Source organism: Tamandua tetradactyla, chromosome 2, assembly GCF_023851605.1.
Source record: "Tamandua tetradactyla isolate mTamTet1 chromosome 2, mTamTet1.pri, whole genome shotgun sequence".
NCBI lineage: Eukaryota > Metazoa > Chordata > Mammalia > Pilosa > Myrmecophagidae > Tamandua > Tamandua tetradactyla.
Genome location: NC_135328.1, coordinates 222,902,215 through 222,917,524, shown reverse-complemented (window position 1 = coordinate 222,917,524; position 15,310 = coordinate 222,902,215). Strand labels below are relative to the sequence as shown.

Sequence of the window (15,310 nt, the reverse complement as noted above, 5' to 3'; positions counted from 1 at the left end):
ACCAGAGAAGGCTTCCTGTGGGAGATGGGTCTCCATGGTTCTCTCGTGCTTCTGTGCACCTTGTGAGCAAGACGTTAGCTGCCTGTTATTCCAGACTATTCTCAAGGTTGTTTGTGTGTTGAGGAGCTTTCAATAACCTCCCTCCAGAGCAAAGGAACGATTACTCTTGCCCATTGCAGTAGACTGATGGTCTTCTCCTGCAGTGGGGCCCCCTTGGCGTGCAGCAGCCCCTGGGCCTCTTGCCTCACTCCTGTGGGGCTCAGATGCACAGGTGCTAATGCAACACAGCAATGCACATGCACCAATGACACACGAATGCACACACATCGAAACACATGCACTGGGGCACACACATCAATGCACATGTGCCAGTGCATATACCAACACACACATGGAAACACACACCAATGCACACATGCTAATGCACGTGCACCAATGCACATGCCAATGCACACACCACCGCACATGTGATGCAATGCCCTGATGCACAAGTACCGATGCACACACCCATGCATGCACTGATGCACATGCTGATGCATGCACACCAATGCACACACATTGATATACACACTGGCACAGGTGTGCACGTGCAAGCTGGGCTGTGAGTAATGGAGCACTGTCTGATTCAGGAGCCTGTTTTCTGACAGCGCCCGTGACCCCGAAGCAGGCTCACCTCCTAGCCTGCCAGGGCTTAAGTCCTCAGACCCTCCCAGCCCTTGATAATTCCTTAGCCATCGTGCCAGCTGTGGGCACAAGAGGACGTCCACCTGGGAACTGCCTGCCCTCACTCACCCTGCAAGCCCCAGGCTGGCTGTTCCACAGCCAGGCCCAGTGAGGTCTGGAGGACACTCGGGGCACTGAGGCCCCCTCCACTCCTCTGCCTCACGTTCATGTGAGCCCCCTCCCAGCCACCCCCAGATGCCACTCTTGGGGGGCATCCAGAAATAAGGGCAGGTGGCCCTCTCAAGAGCCAGCAGATGACTTGAGGAGCCTGCTTGGTTTATTGGGCCAGATGAAAGCTTCGGTCTTTTTTTCCTGCTGCTGGTGGCCAGGGACTTGCGTAGAAGGCCAGGCTAACGCTCCCTTCCCTCCCAGTAGCTGTGTGTCTTTGGGTGACCTAGCCTCCCGAGACACCTTCATGGGAGAGGCCTGAGCACTGCCCAGCCAGGAGTCACTGTGCTCGGCCCGGCCTACAGGGACCCCTCTCCAGGCTGCCAGAGCAAAGTCCACAGCTCCAGGTCTGCCTGGGCCCCTGGGCCAGACTCAGGACCCAGAGCCATCGGCTCTGCCCGTGGGTGAGCGATGCTCAGGGAGAATGACCACCAAGCTGGCCCGCCCCAGCATTTAGCGCTTAAAATGTGTGAGCACCCTGGTGAGCACGCCTGGCTCCTGTAACCCACCCGAACCTCGGCAGGGGCCCTAGTCCCAAAAGAACCCCAGTTCAGAGAGGGGAAGGACTGGCTCTTGGCCACATCCAGCTGGCCTGGTCTGCACTCACTGTCCTACAGAGCGTCCCCACATGTCCCCCACGACCAAAAAGTGTCATCTAGCCCTGTGCTTGCCACCCCACTGTCCTCCCCCCACCAAGGGCAGCCCCTCCCCAGAGGCATTCAGGTGCGCTGGACCCCACTGCCTGGAGACTCTGCTGTCTGGGCGCTGTGGACTGTGGGCCATCCTGGGACGTGTGGGTGCATGGGGCAGCTGCAGGCGAGCGAGTGGGCAGGTTCCCGCAGGCGCTCAGGCTCTGCGCAGGTGCACAGCAGGCACGAGGCATGGCCCTGGGTGACCGTGAGGACCCAGGAGGGCCACAGTCCCTCTCAGAGCCCCCCGTGACACAAGGGGAAAAATGACCCCACTTGGTGGCTGTAGAGGTCAAGACCCATTTTGGAAGCAGCTGGTCACCTCTGGTTGCTGAACCAAGGAAAGTGTGCGGGGCGGTCAGCAAAGGCTGAGGGCACTTGGGGTGCAGCTGCTGTCCCTCCTGGGGTGGCTCCTGACCCTCAGTGACAAGGCTGCAAGGGGGCCTTCCCCGCAGCGGGAAGCTGGGAGACTTCCCAAGGAGAGAGGCTCCTGGACGCGGCCAGGCAGCGAGCTGTGTAGCCCACAGGCATCCTGCCAGGCAGGGCCCTGCTCATCCATCTGCTGGTAGCAAAGGCCAGTGCCAGCTGGACAGGGGCCACCTGCTTCTGGCCTGGGGAAGTGCGAGTGCATGTGAGTGTGCATGAACGTGAGCATGTGTGTACGTGTGTGTGCACACATGCATACCCATGTGAATGTACATGCATGTGTCCATGCCTGTATATGTGCCTCGCACATGTGCGTGTATGTGAGCACGTGTGCACACCGCAGTGGATTGGGACTCTGCTCACTGGGGCTGAGCTGGCCCCTCTGGCCCCAGCAGCTCCCCAGGTCCAAAGGGGAGTGGGCCAAGGGGCTCCTGAGGCCAGCTGGGGTGGGGGGCCCAGGCCTGCAGGCTGCCCCGAGACTAAATGCGGGACAGTAGGAGGGCAGAAGGGCAGGGTGCAGCCTACACAGGCTGAGTACAGTGTCTGAGATGGTGGGCCCCGGGCAGGGACCAGCGCCCCGCGTGCTCCGACCCTGCCTTCACGCCAGGCCCCCAGAACCTGCCTCTCCACTGCCGGCCGTGGTCAGGTCCCACTTCCGAGCCTGCAGGTGACACGAAGGCGGCATGGGGGCACACATGCAGGCTTTCCTGGCTCTTCCCTTGAGGCGGGTCCCCAGCAGCGGAAGGAATAGATGACATCTTTCAGGCTCGGAACGCCTGCGTGGACTTGTTCTCGCAGGTGGCCCCGTGGCTTCTCTCCCCCATGCTGTCAGGTGACGCTTCGGGCTCTCTTGATGGCCGCCGGGAGGCCCCACCCGAGGCCAGGCATGGTGGCCCAGACCTGCAGGTGGACGGGCTGCGGGAGCTCAGCTTCCCCGACAGAGGCCCCTGGTGCGGAGACCCCCGTCTGTGCCCGCTGAGTGCCCTGCAGCAGCAGAGCCCGGGCTTGCCCCTGTGCCAAAGCCTGCGCTCCATCCACCAACACTGAGCAGCCCGCGTTGCCATGGTGACATGAGCTCGGGGTGTGTCAGCTCACGTGGGACTGCTGGGGTAATACTAGCCCCTGAGGGATTCTAAAATGGGACAGCCCGTCCCCCCTGCAGCGCTGGAGGCTGCAAAGTCCACCATGCAGAGAAGCTTCTCTGCCTCAGGTCCCCTCCAAACATAGGCCCAGAGGGGTGCTTTGTTCTGTGGCCACGGCCCAGCCCAGAGAGAGACAGCAGCTGTCCACCCTTGGCCTGAGCTGGAGCCTAGTAATGTCTAGTCCTGCCCTGTTTTACCAGCTGTGTGACCCTGAACAAGGCAGGGGTCCCTCCTGACCCTCAGTGTCTTCATCCATTCAGTGGCGTCATGACACAGGTGTGTGCTAAGGAAAAGCACACACCTGTGCCTTAGGAAAAGAGTGTGGACTTGAGTCAGAACTCCTGGGCTTAGATCTTAACTCTTCCTTGTGCCAGCTAGGTGGCCTGGCCTCACTTTCCTTGCCTTGAAAATGGATAATTATAGCAGTCTTTGGTGAGACTAAGCCAGCAAGTATGAATGCAGCTCGGGAGCACAGTGTGGGGCAGCAGCAGCCAGCCTCCCACCCTCTCCAGTTTCAGACACTGCAACCACACCCTCCTTGCTCTCCTGCTTCTGCTGGATGTGGCTTCTGCCAGCACCTCCTTCCGGGCACACACACTACACATGACGCAGACACACACACACACACACAGAACATGCACACAACACACACATAGACACACACAGAATACATAAATGCTACAGACACACACATAGAACATGCACACACACAGAACATGCACATGGAACACACATGACAGACACAGAGAACACACATGTGTGCACACAACAGAGAAGCACATAGAACATACACAACAGACACACAGACATGCACACAGATACACACATAATAAGCTGACAGATATACAGAGACAGATACAGGCCCAACCAAGACACAGATATACAGACACATCACACAAACAGGTGCTCACTCGGACCCACGAGCACAGACACAGCAGAAGAGACAGACACACAGCCAGGACACCCCCAGACACTGTGGCTGATGAAATGGGGTGTTTCCACTGGGATCCGCCAAGCTGCCAGCTCCAGCCGAGCCCAGCTGGAAGACCTCAGGGTGCATCAGGCTGGAGGGGGGCCATGAAGGGATGGATAGGGAGTGGCCAGCCCACAGGACCGTGGGGAGCTTGCTGGGGACTGGGCGGAGCTGGTGCTGGGGCCCCGGGCAAGCAGGAGCACCCCAGGACCCAGGCACCGCGGCTGGGTGTGGGCTGCCCAGAGGCATGGAAGGCTGCACCAAGGGCATCACCAGGGGGCACCAGGGGGGGCCACGTCCTGGGCGCATGGCTGAGGTACAATGCCCCCAGACGCCCTGTGCCTGCACCCCAAGTCTACTCCCCCACACCCCAGCTCACCGCTGCTCCCTGAAAGGCAAAGGGAGTCCTTCGTCCCGCAGTGTCCTTCAAGCATCTTCTCCTGGGCACTTCTGGCCCTGGCGGGCAGGCTGGCGGCATCCCTTAGGGCGGCAGCACTCGCAGTCCCCGGGGCCAGCGGGAGCCCGGCTGGAAGGAAGCCTGTGACCTTCACAGGCCTGGAGCCCAGAGGAGACAACCTAGAAACTGGCACACATGCACACGATACACACCACATGCACACAGACACACACAGATGCACAAACAGGTACACTCCAACACACACAGACACACACGGATGCACACACAGGTACACACTGACACACATACACACACAGATGCACACATAGGTATACACCAGTGTACACACAGACACACACAGATGCGTGCGCACACACAGGTACACACCGACACACACACACACAGACATGCACACAGACACACACCGACGTGCAGACACACACAGACGTGCACAGACACACAAACACACAGACATGCACACAGGTATGCACTGACACACACAAATATAGATACACACATATACACACATACATACACACAGACACACACACAGACATACACACACTGATGCACACACAGGTACACACAGACAAGCACACAGTACACACTGATGTGCAGTAGGTACACATCTACACACACACAGAAACACACAGACACACTGATGTGTACACAGGGACACACAAATGCACACACAGAAACACAGATGCGCACACACACCAACACACACACAGAAACACCCACACATATGGATACACACAGACACACACAAATGTGCACACACACACACACACACACACCCGGAGCCCCGAGGCCCCGACCTTCCTCTCCCGCCTCCCACCAAGCAGGACCCCTGCCACGAGGAGGGTGGGGCCTTCCTCTGTCCCTTGGCCACCCCCAGGAGGGACACAGGCCTGCACAGCCTCTCTGCCCCGCCGCAGTGCCCTCCGGGGCTCCCCACACGTGGCCCAGCCGTGGCTCTATGTCTCCCTGGGACGTGCTGGCTCTCAGCCGGCCCCAAAATGGGTGACTCTTCCACCAGCCCCCCCACGGAGATGACGAAGGGACGAGTGTGAGCGGTCACTTGGGCTGCCCGCGCCAGCCCGTGATCATGACAGAGAGGAAACATCTGCTCCCACCCGCGCCCGGGCCAGAGACTGCTCAGCGGCGGTTCTGGGCTCTTCCTGTGCCTTGGCTCGGGCCTGCGGCCCACGGGGTCCTCGCTGGGCCCTCTGGCAGAGCCGCACCCCGAAGCGCCGGGCCAGGGGGCGGGGGGCGGACCCCGTACAGGGAGGGACACTGGAAGCCCCCAGGGAGGCCCAGCGACCCTCTCGCCTGAAGGATCGCGGGGTCCCTGGAGGGCCCCCCCAGAGAAGAGCTGAAGGTGAGCCCTGTGAGGGCACGCCAAGGCCCGTGGGGGGAGGGCACACCTTCCCCCACCCCTCCGCTCCAGCCCTGCACCTCCAGGAAGGGCCGGGCCGGGCTGGGCGGGACAGGAAAGGACCCCCGGTGGTCCGGCATGCCAGGAGGGGAGGGCGGCAGGGGGCTTCCTGTCTAAGCCTCCCAGGTGGTGAAGCTGCACGATCAGCTTGTGCCACTTTTACAACCCTTAAAAAAGAAGGATGCCTTTTTTCTGTTTTGAAATAATGGGCGTTTGTGGCTCGGAAAGCACGAGGTCTTTAAGGACAGACTGGAAAACACAGGAGCACAGGGCTTGAGAGCGTGAGAGCAGAGAGCCTCCGCCCCTGGCGCCCCACCCTCGCACCCCTGTCCCGCCTCCCCGGGTCCAAGGGTCACCCTGGGCCAGGGCCGGGAGGCCGGCCATTACCTCACAGCCTGGGCATGGGCCCGCGATGCCATCTGACAGGCTCTGGGGCGGGGTGGGAGGCGAGGGGGAGGGAGGGGACGGGCACCCCCCTCCAACAGGGCAGGAGGCTCGGTTTTGGGGTGTGGGCACCGAGGAGGGGAGGCAATCACAGCGGCCTGCCCCCCAGCAGCCAGCTTGTGGCCCATCCATCCTGGGCTTCACCCTGGGTCCCTCTGGGGGGGGCCGTGGGGGCTTCATTACCAAACCCTGTTGGTTGCAGCAGGAGGAGGGGGCCAGAGGGAAGGGTGGGGAGGCACCTCCAGCCCGCAGGGAGCTCATCCAGGTGCACCCTACCCCCCGCGACCCACCCAGCCCCCCTGCCAGAGCTGTGGGGCGCAGCGTCCCACCCCACCCAGGCTCTGGGCCGGACATGGCCAGGGGAGGCATAGGGGCCACAGGGGGCCTCAAGCCAGAAGATATCAGGATGGGGGAAGGGAAGGGGAGCCTCCCGCCCAGAAAGGAGTCTCGTCTCCCTGCCCTGCCCTGACCCCCGCACGGAAGAGAGGCTTCGGGGTCCCTCAACCTTCTGCTGTGGTGCTCAGGTGTGGACTCCCCTTTAAACTCAGCCCGGGGGGGCCCCCTAAACCAGCTAGCAGGGGGGGTGAGGGGCCTGCTCCAGCCCTCCCCTGCTGTGATGGGGGCTGGTGGTGCCTGGGGACCAGCTTCAAGGCCAGAGGTCCCCCCTGGCAGGTGGGGAGGTGCCGGCTGAAGCCAGTGACCGGGAACCCACGGCCCACCTCCCACCCCAGCGAGTGTGGCGCTGCTCCTCCCCATCCCAGTCAGGGGCAAGCTGGGTGGCCTGCCTGGCAGTGGCAGCACCCCTGGCCAGCACACGCAGCTGCTCGCTGTTCATCCCTGTGCCCTTGGCACACTGCCCCTCACTCAGTAACTCTCTGCTCCCCTCCACCCCACTAACTGTGGGTGCCCTGAGAGGACAGCCACCATGCTCTGGCAGGAAGGTGGGGTACAGACCCCCCAGAAGTGTGGGCAGCAGCCTCCTGGAGCCGACGGGGAGACGCTCCTGGCAGAGGGAACAGCAGAGGCAAGGGGGCAGGGGTGGGGGCAGCAAGAAGGTGGGGAAGCTGCGGAGGAGAGACAAGAGCCCGGGCGCCTGCAGGGCCAGGGGTGTCACCTCTGGAGACGCGGGCATCCTGGAGGCCCCCTGACCCACGCTGAGGGCAGCACACTTGGGGGCTGCTGCAGGTCGGTGCAAGCGCGGGTCAGCGGGTGGCGGCAGGGGCTGGATCCCGGGATCTCTTCAAGCTGGGCCGGCGGGGCTGACGCCGAGGACGGGGTGTAACGGGTGGCGGAGTTAAGGGTGACCCCAAGGCTTTGGGGGGTCCGCGTTTCGGGGTCAACCTTGCCCGGCGGGCGCAGATAAGCCTTCCCTGCAACGGGCTCCGGGATTCTGGAGGTCGACGTGTGGGGGGGCCGCGCCCGGGAGACCCGCCCAGCCCGAACCTGGCCGAGCCATCCAGTCCCCTCTGCCTCAGGTCGTCGCCGGGCCCGGGGGCTTCGCTGCGCGCCCGATTCCCGCCCGTGGACGATGAGCGGCTCGACGCCGGGGTCCAGCGCCGTCGGGGTCGGTTCCCTGGGCCTTCGGGACTGGCTAGCGGACGGGGGAGCCCGGGAATTCGCATTCCACCTTGAGGGCCGCTGCCGCCAGCCCGCTTCCCGCACAAGGCGAGCGCGGGGAACCCCGAGACCCCGCCCGAGACCCCGCCCGCGCCCCCGCGTTGCTCCACAGAGCCGGGCGCCTAGCACTCCCATTGGCCGCAGGTGAGGCGGCGGCGGCCCGACAGGTAGTCCGCCCCGCGCCACGGCGATTGGGCCGCGCCCGCGGGGTCCCGTCGGGGATTGGCCCAGGTGGCTGCCCCGCCGGCGCCCTCATTGGCCGCAGGTGCTGCCCCCTCCCGCCCGGCTGCGCCGCGCCCCGCCTATTGGCCGCACGCTCTCCGGGCCCCGCCCCGCTGCCCAAGTTCGCGCGGAGTTGGCCGGGCCGGCGCGGGTCACCCGCGCGCTCCCCGCCGCGTTCCGCCCCGGCCCCGTCAGGTGTCCCGCCAGGTGTCCGGCAGGTGTCCGGCAGGTGTCCGCGCCGTGGGCCCGCGCGTCCGGGACGCGGCCCTGAAGGACGGCCTGGCCGAGCGCGCCACGCCCAGCAGGCCGGGCCCCAAGATGGACGGGAGCGGCGGGCGCGTCCGCCTGAAGGCGCACTACAGCGGGTGAGCGCGCCCGGCCGGCCCTCCGCGTCCCCGGGAGCCCGACGCGCCCTCGCCGGGAGGGGCCGCGCGAGCCTGCGGGCGGCCGGGCCGGGCCGGGGCCGGGGCCGGGGCCGGGGGCGGGGCGGGCGGACCGGGGTCGCCGCTGACGCAGGTCCTGGCAGCGCGGCCGGGAGGGAGGTCGCGGGACCGGGGGACGCAGCTCCATGGAGCTGGGCAAACTTTGGCAGCTGGAGAAGAAGCGAGTTTCTCAACTTTCGCCCTCTCGCCCGGCTAGGGCGCTCCGCTGAGAGGGAGAAGCCGCGCCAGGCCGCTGCGGCGGGGGCCGGGGGGGAGGGCCCCGGGGAGCTGGGCCGGTCCCGGAGTCTTGAGGGAGAAGCGCGCCCGGGCTTCCATCTCCCTGTCTGTGAATGGGGCGAGTGGGCACCTCCCGGGGTGCAGTGGTCGGGAGCCTGGACTCTTACCGTCGCTGGTCTCAGGGCCGCGAGCCCGGGGTGGGTGGAGGGGGCTCGTGACCAGATGACGGGGCTCCCGGGTAGAGCGCGGGACTCCCGCTCTCGCCGCCCGCGGGTGCAGACAGCGCCGAGGACGGCTGGAACCCCGGCTGGGACCTGGCGCTCCCCGTTGGTTCAGCACCTGTGGGGGCACGGTGTGGGGGGCGGCCGCCTCGCGAGGCCGCGGCTCCTCCAGGGCAGCGCCCCCCACCCCTTCCCTCCCGGAGGCGGGTTCGGGCTCCACCCCATGAGCACAGCATCTGCAGCCTTGGGTGCCTGCTCCTAGGTCCCCTGCAGACCCGTGGTTGGGGGAGTCAGTGGTGGACCCCGAGGGAGGAGGGGTGTGTGGGGTGTGGGCTGGGGTTCAGGGGTGCAGAACATCTTGGCTTTCTGCGCCCCCACAGTGCCGCTACTTGCTGGCGCCCCAGCTGGGAGGGGCCACCTCCAAATTGCACAAGTGGCATTTGAAACCCCCTGCCTGGGGTGTGGGGACCCTCCAGCTGACCCCCAAGAGGAATCTAGCAGGTACCTCCAGCGCCAAGCAGTGGGGGTCAGGTGGAAGTTGGAGGTCAGAAGGGGGGGCTCAGGGGAAGATCCGAGGGTGCTGGGGGGATGGGGAGTCCCCACCTCCTGGTCCCCGAGGGAGCGTTTTGGTTACTGGCAGCACAGATGTAATACAACCTGCTGCCTCCAGTTTCACTCCTGATAAGGCCGCTCCCCCCTTCCTTCCCTCCACCTTTCCTCTTCCTCCCTCTTCCCGCCATTGCCCAGCCCCCACTCCTCTTCCCCTCCCCTCCTGCCTCCACCCCACCCTTCCCTTCCCCTCTGACTCCCTCCCTTCTGCCACTCCAGCCCCTCTGGCCCACGGAGGGACCTTCTCTAAGCCCAGCCCCTCCCTGGGAGTGCCTGGAAGCTCGGGACTGGGCCCCCAGGAGACCCAGTCCACCATGGCCATTCCTGAAGGGCCCCCCAAGACTAGGGCTTGGTGAAATCGGGGTGGGGGTGGGGCTGGTGAAATCCCAGCGCTCAGAGGCCACCCCTGAGAGGACACTCGCTGCCCGGAGGCATGGTCACTGGACCTTTCAGACAAAAGCAAAGACGGGGTTTCTCTAGCACCCCACGGGCGAGGGCCCCTCCTGTGTTTCATGGGCTTTGTGCCCGCTCCCACAGAGGCTGACGGGGGTGGGAAGGGGTGCAGGGTGTCCACCACCTGCCCAGGGGGAGGGCCTGCTTTGTCCAGCACCTTGGGGCCAGCTCCTCAGCGTCCCCGCATCCCAGGAATGGCCGCTGGCTGGCTCTCACCCTGTGCAGAAAAGTTCTGTTCTGGAACTTTCCCCAAGGGCCCCTCTGCGTGAAGACCTCGCCGCAGCCAGGGTGGGTGCTGTGACCTGTGGCAGTGGGGGGCCTACAGGCGCCCGCGCCTCGACAGAGCTCCTGTCTGCTCAGCAGGCCTCAATAGAGCTGCAGCTGCCCCAGCGTCGCCGCCCAGGGGCCAGTGACTGGTAGAGCAGACAGGGAAGGGGCAGCAGGCACAAGGGCCCCGTGGGGTGGTGTTTGCTGTGCCGTGTGGGGCCTGAGTGGGGAGCCTCCTGGCTGCTGACCGCAGGGGTAAGAGTGGCAGAATGCCTCGGGGGGTGGGGCCATTGGCCTGCAGGGTGGAAATGTTAGGCTGTGGGACCATTGGCCTGCACGGTGGAAGTGTTAGGCTGTGGGGCCGTGGAGCTGGAGGTACCCCGACTTGTCTGGGCTGGAAGTCATGGTCACGCCATCAGAGGTGCTGGCAGAGCCGTTTCCCAGAGTGGGCTGAGCCCGAGGTGACCATTGCTGGCCCTCCGGAGGTGTCCAGGTGGTCACTCAGAGAAGAGGCTGCAGGTAAGAGCAGGGAAGTGCCCTTTGACCTGGACCTTGGGGTGGTGGTGGGAGGAGCAGGTTGCAGGGGGGAGGTGTGTGAGGAGGGGCTGGTGGTCCGCTGGTGGGGCCGTGTCTGCACGGGCCTGTGGGGGCGGCCAGCCTCGCCCACATGTTGGATGGTGTCGTGCACCCATCTCCTGCGTAGCCCACTAAGTGCACCCCCTTCTTGCCATCCCAGGGGGCTGTTTTGGGGGGGTCACCTGCTCTGAGGATATGGGGCCCCTTGCCGCCCCATATTGGGGAGCCCACCCCCCTCAGTGCTTCGGATTCTCCGGCTGTGCACACGTGCCCTGAGGGCCGTTGGCGAGGCAGGTGGGTTGGGAGAGTGAAGTTTCTGTCTCGCTGCTGTCCCTGGAGTGGGAGCCGTGCTGTTGGGGGTGGCACCTCATGTCCCCTTCAGAGCTGGGTGGCATAGCCCAGGCACCATGGGGGAGTGACCTAGGGGTGAGCTTTGCAGGGGTAGAGGTTTAAGGGTGAGTTTTGCCAAGGGTGGATGGCCTAGGGGTGAGCTTTGCAGGGAGTAGATGGTCTAGAGGTGAGCTTTCTGGGGGTTGTCTTGGTTTGCTAAAGCTGCTGGAATGCAATATAACAGAAACGGAATGGCTTTGAAACAGGGGATTTATTAAGTTGAAAGTTTACAGTTCTAAGGCCATAAGAATGTCAAAACTAAGTCATCCATAGAAAGATACCTTAACTCCAAAGAAAGGGCCGATGAAGTTTGGCGTTTCTTTCTCAGCTGGGAGGGCACGTGGTGACATCTGCTAGCTTTCTCTCCTCATTTGCTAAGGCTTCCCCAGGGGCGTTTTCTTTATGCTTCTCTAAAGGTCTCTGGCTGCAAGACCCTGTAGGCTCAGACTTTTTCCAAAGTGGTTAGGGCTCCTGTAAGCAACCCCACCTTGAATGAGTGGAGACACATCTCCATGGAAATGGCATAATTAAAAGTTACTGCCCACATCTCTGTGGAAGCCATAGAAAAGATCCCACCCAGCAATATTGAATGAGGATTAGAGAACATGGCTTTTCTGGAGCGCACGACAGTTGAAAACTGGCATGGGGTAGATGGATTGGGGTGATCTATCCAGGGGTTCGTTGGTTTACTGGTGAGCTTTGTGGGAGGTCGTTGGTTGGGGGCTAAATGGTTTGGGAGTGAGCTTCGCTGGGTGCACAGTGGAGAGGGTGCCCGAGGAAGCCCGGGGTGTTCTGAAAGGATGTGCTGAGAGGTGAGGGCAGTGGGGGAGGAGGTTTGGAGAGGGGGAGGGCTGGTGTCCTGTGTGGAGGTCCTGGAGCTGATGACCTGGCGAAAGGGCCCGAGGAGCAGGGTCTGGTCCAGCCTGCCTGCCCTGCCCCAGGCCCTGGGCCTGGGGGGCAAACGGCAGCTTCCCTTGGGGGTGGGAGGGTACAAGTGCAGGGAGCACCACTGGTGGGCAGCAGCCACTTCCAGGGGCCTGGGGCGTCTGTGGACAGGTGCTGAGGGGCTGTGGTGGGGCCCGGCAGGCTGCACCCAGCTCTCCTGGATTCTTGGTCTCCTGGACAAAAACTCATGTGATGGAATCCAGAGAATCTCGATGGGGCAACACACAGAGCTTGTGTTTCAGTTTGGAGTATTTCAGAGCTTTTCATAGGCCCCGAAACCTGGGGGTGTCACATATCAGTGCGTCACCCCCGCACACTCCTCCACCGGCACCAGGCGAGGCAGGTGTGTCGTGGGGATGTTTCCCTGTCAGAGCTGCAGTGAGCGTGTCAGCCTCGCGTCAGCGCCGTCACTTCTCTCCAGGGTGGGGGACAACCTGCTAGGTTTCAGGGGGGCTGCCCCCTCCTTTCCCCTCTGCCGGTGGGGAGGATCTTAGGTGTCTAACATCCTCAACAACTGCCAGGACCTGGGAATCTCTGCTTTGCTCCTGCTTTCCAGCCTCAGGACCCCATGTTTTGGATGAAAAGATAAAAGGTGGGACATCCTATAACTTTAGGTTTTCAAAAAGACTGTACCTGGAATTAGGTTCTAGCTGAACTGAAGGACTGAGCTTCAAAAAGTCCCTTTGATTGTGAAATTATGAAATTATGCACTTCCCCATCCCTCCCCCAGTTCCTGTCTCCTCCTCTTGGACGGCCGAGCTTCCACCGTGGCGGCCACCGCGTGCAGGAGGCTTAGGGCGAGTCTCGCCAGCCCCTCAGGGCAGGTAGGCTTGGGGAGCACAGAATGGCCCCCAGCCCCTGCCCTGCGAAGCGGAACCCTCTGCCCGGAGCAGGCACCGCTGCCTGGGTGTCCACTAGAGGTTTCCTTCTCTGGTGGAGATTGATCTGTGCAGAGGAGCTGGGGGTGGGCACTTAGACACCTCGGTCAGTGGCGTACCCTGTCTGTAATCTCTGCTTCTGGGAAAGATTTCACTTCGCTTATTTAATCCGTAATCCGAGGAATGAACGCTCCGCATTCAGTTGCTTTAAGTTGGCTCAGGGTGAAATCCGTGCATGTCCTCTTTCCCCAGGGACATTCTCATCAGCAGCTTGGACGCAGCGGCCACCTTCGACGCCCTCTGCGAGGAAGTGAGAGAGATGTGCAGCCTGCACGCAGGGCAGCCGCTCACCCTCAAATGGGTGGATGACGAAGGCAAGTGACCCGCGCTCCGCGCTGGCTGGGCCGGGCTGGCCGGGGCTGCCTCCTGCATGCACCGCTGGCCCGGCCTGTCCCGGGGGGAGCATGGGACCAAGGTGGCTGCCCGCGGTCAAACCCCAGAAATCGTTTCCTGGGAATAGATTGGTCGCGAGCGCTTATGTTGAAACTGAGCATTGGGGGTGGAAGGTGGCAGTGGGGTGGTGAGCAGGATGTACCATGTGGCGAGCCTGTCTGCTGACTGCTGGGTGCCCTGAGACCTGGGGTGCAGCTGCGGGTTCTCCTGGCCCCCTCAGGTGGATCCTTCCTACACTCTGGGCCTCTCCCGGGGAGGGAGTCTAGAAGAAGAGAGGGCCACGAGGGCGAGTGCAGCCGGCCGAGCTTATGTGCTCCTGTGTCTTACTCCCGTTCTGACCTTCTCTTGTGCTCTCTCTCTCTCTCTCATGCTCTCTCTCATGCTCTCTCTCTCTGTCTCTTTCACTTGTTGTCTCTCACTCGCTCTCTTTCTCACTTGCACCCTCCCTCTCACTGTCTCTTTGCTCTCTCAGTGTCACTCGCTCACCCCTGCTCTCTCGCTCTCACTCACTGTCTTGCTCTCCGTCCCTCGTCCCTCTCCCACTCTTGGTGAGCACCTGCCCCACGCTGGACGAGATGTTTGTGGGCAGGACTGGTCACTGGCCCCCAGCCAGCCAGGCTCAGGTGTGGCGCCTCCACCTTGACCCATAAATCCTAGCCTCTCCTTTACTTCCTCTTTCCGCTCTGAAACCTATCTTGATATGTGGTTTTAATTGAATAAAAACTGGCCCGCCCGTCTTCAAAGAAGGGAAGCTTCCCCGGGTGGGTGGGTGAATCTGCTGTCCTCTCAGCCCACCTCTGGGTTCTGCCAGCTCTTCCTGGAATTCCTGGGGTCCTGGGGTGGCCCTTGTGGTAGGGGTGGGGGGTGGGGTGGGCAGCCTGTGAATCCTGGAACACTGGGCGTGGGAGACAGTCCAGGAAGGACCCTCTTCTCTGCCTGGCTGCAACTGGCCGCTGGCTACTGAGGACATGGTGGGGCCAACAGGGCCACGTGGCCATGACCATCCCGATGTGGGGAGCAGTCACTGCCTTCCAGGAGGAAGAATGGCGTTGGTGAGGTCAGCACCCTCACTGCTGGGCCCTGAGAGCCTCTCTCCATATCTGGGGACCAGCCACGTGTAACGTGTTCTGTTTTCCCATAAGCGTGAGTGTGCATAAACACAGACACACGTGCGTGCTTACATGGCTGTAGAGGTCACCGTTGACACTCTCGTGGCTTCCCCGTTCCGCGCTGCCCTGTGCTGTGCGCTTGCTGTCCCCAGCCCCCCGTAAGCCTCCGGGTCCCGGTGCTGCCGCCGGGACGCCATGTCCTGTCTCTGGCCGTGTACTGGGGCTGCGGGTGAGCTCCTCCGCATTGGGGTCTGGCCGCAGCGGATCCACCCGGCTCTGCTCCGGGCTGCAGGTCCGATGAGCAGAGCATGCAGCCGCCCCTCGCCGTGTCCTCACAGTGGCTGTGCTTCCCCTAGGAGACCCCTGCACCGTGTCCTCCCAGATGGAGCTGGAGGAGGCCTTGCGCCTGTGCTGCCAGCGCAGGGTGGAGGGGCTCGCCATTCACGGTAGGTGGAGGGGCGGGGCCCAGTTAGGGTGGGGGCGGGGCCCAGTCGGGGGGGGGGGGTAGGGG

At 63.1% G+C, this 15,310-nt stretch overlaps 1 protein-coding gene across 4 annotated transcripts in view; it reads left to right on the top strand.

Moving 5' to 3' along the window:
• Positions 1-8,489: 8,489 nt before the first annotated feature.
• The window catches only part of PRKCZ (protein kinase C zeta), a 116,494-nt gene continuing 109,673 nt past the window's right edge, over positions 8,490-15,310 (top strand). For 3 of the 4 annotated variants that reach the window (XM_077151554.1, XM_077151556.1, XM_077151553.1), the window contains exons 1-3: positions 8,490-8,604; positions 13,490-13,611; positions 15,156-15,245. In XM_077151554.1, coding sequence (XP_077007669.1) covers positions 8,558-8,604; positions 13,490-13,611; positions 15,156-15,245 — 259 coding nt within the window. In that variant the 5' untranslated portion in view covers positions 8,490-8,557. Of the gene's footprint in view, positions 8,605-12,416; positions 12,952-13,489; positions 13,612-15,155; positions 15,246-15,310 lie in introns of those variants that run through there. The other variant, XM_077151555.1, reaches the window with a different exon arrangement.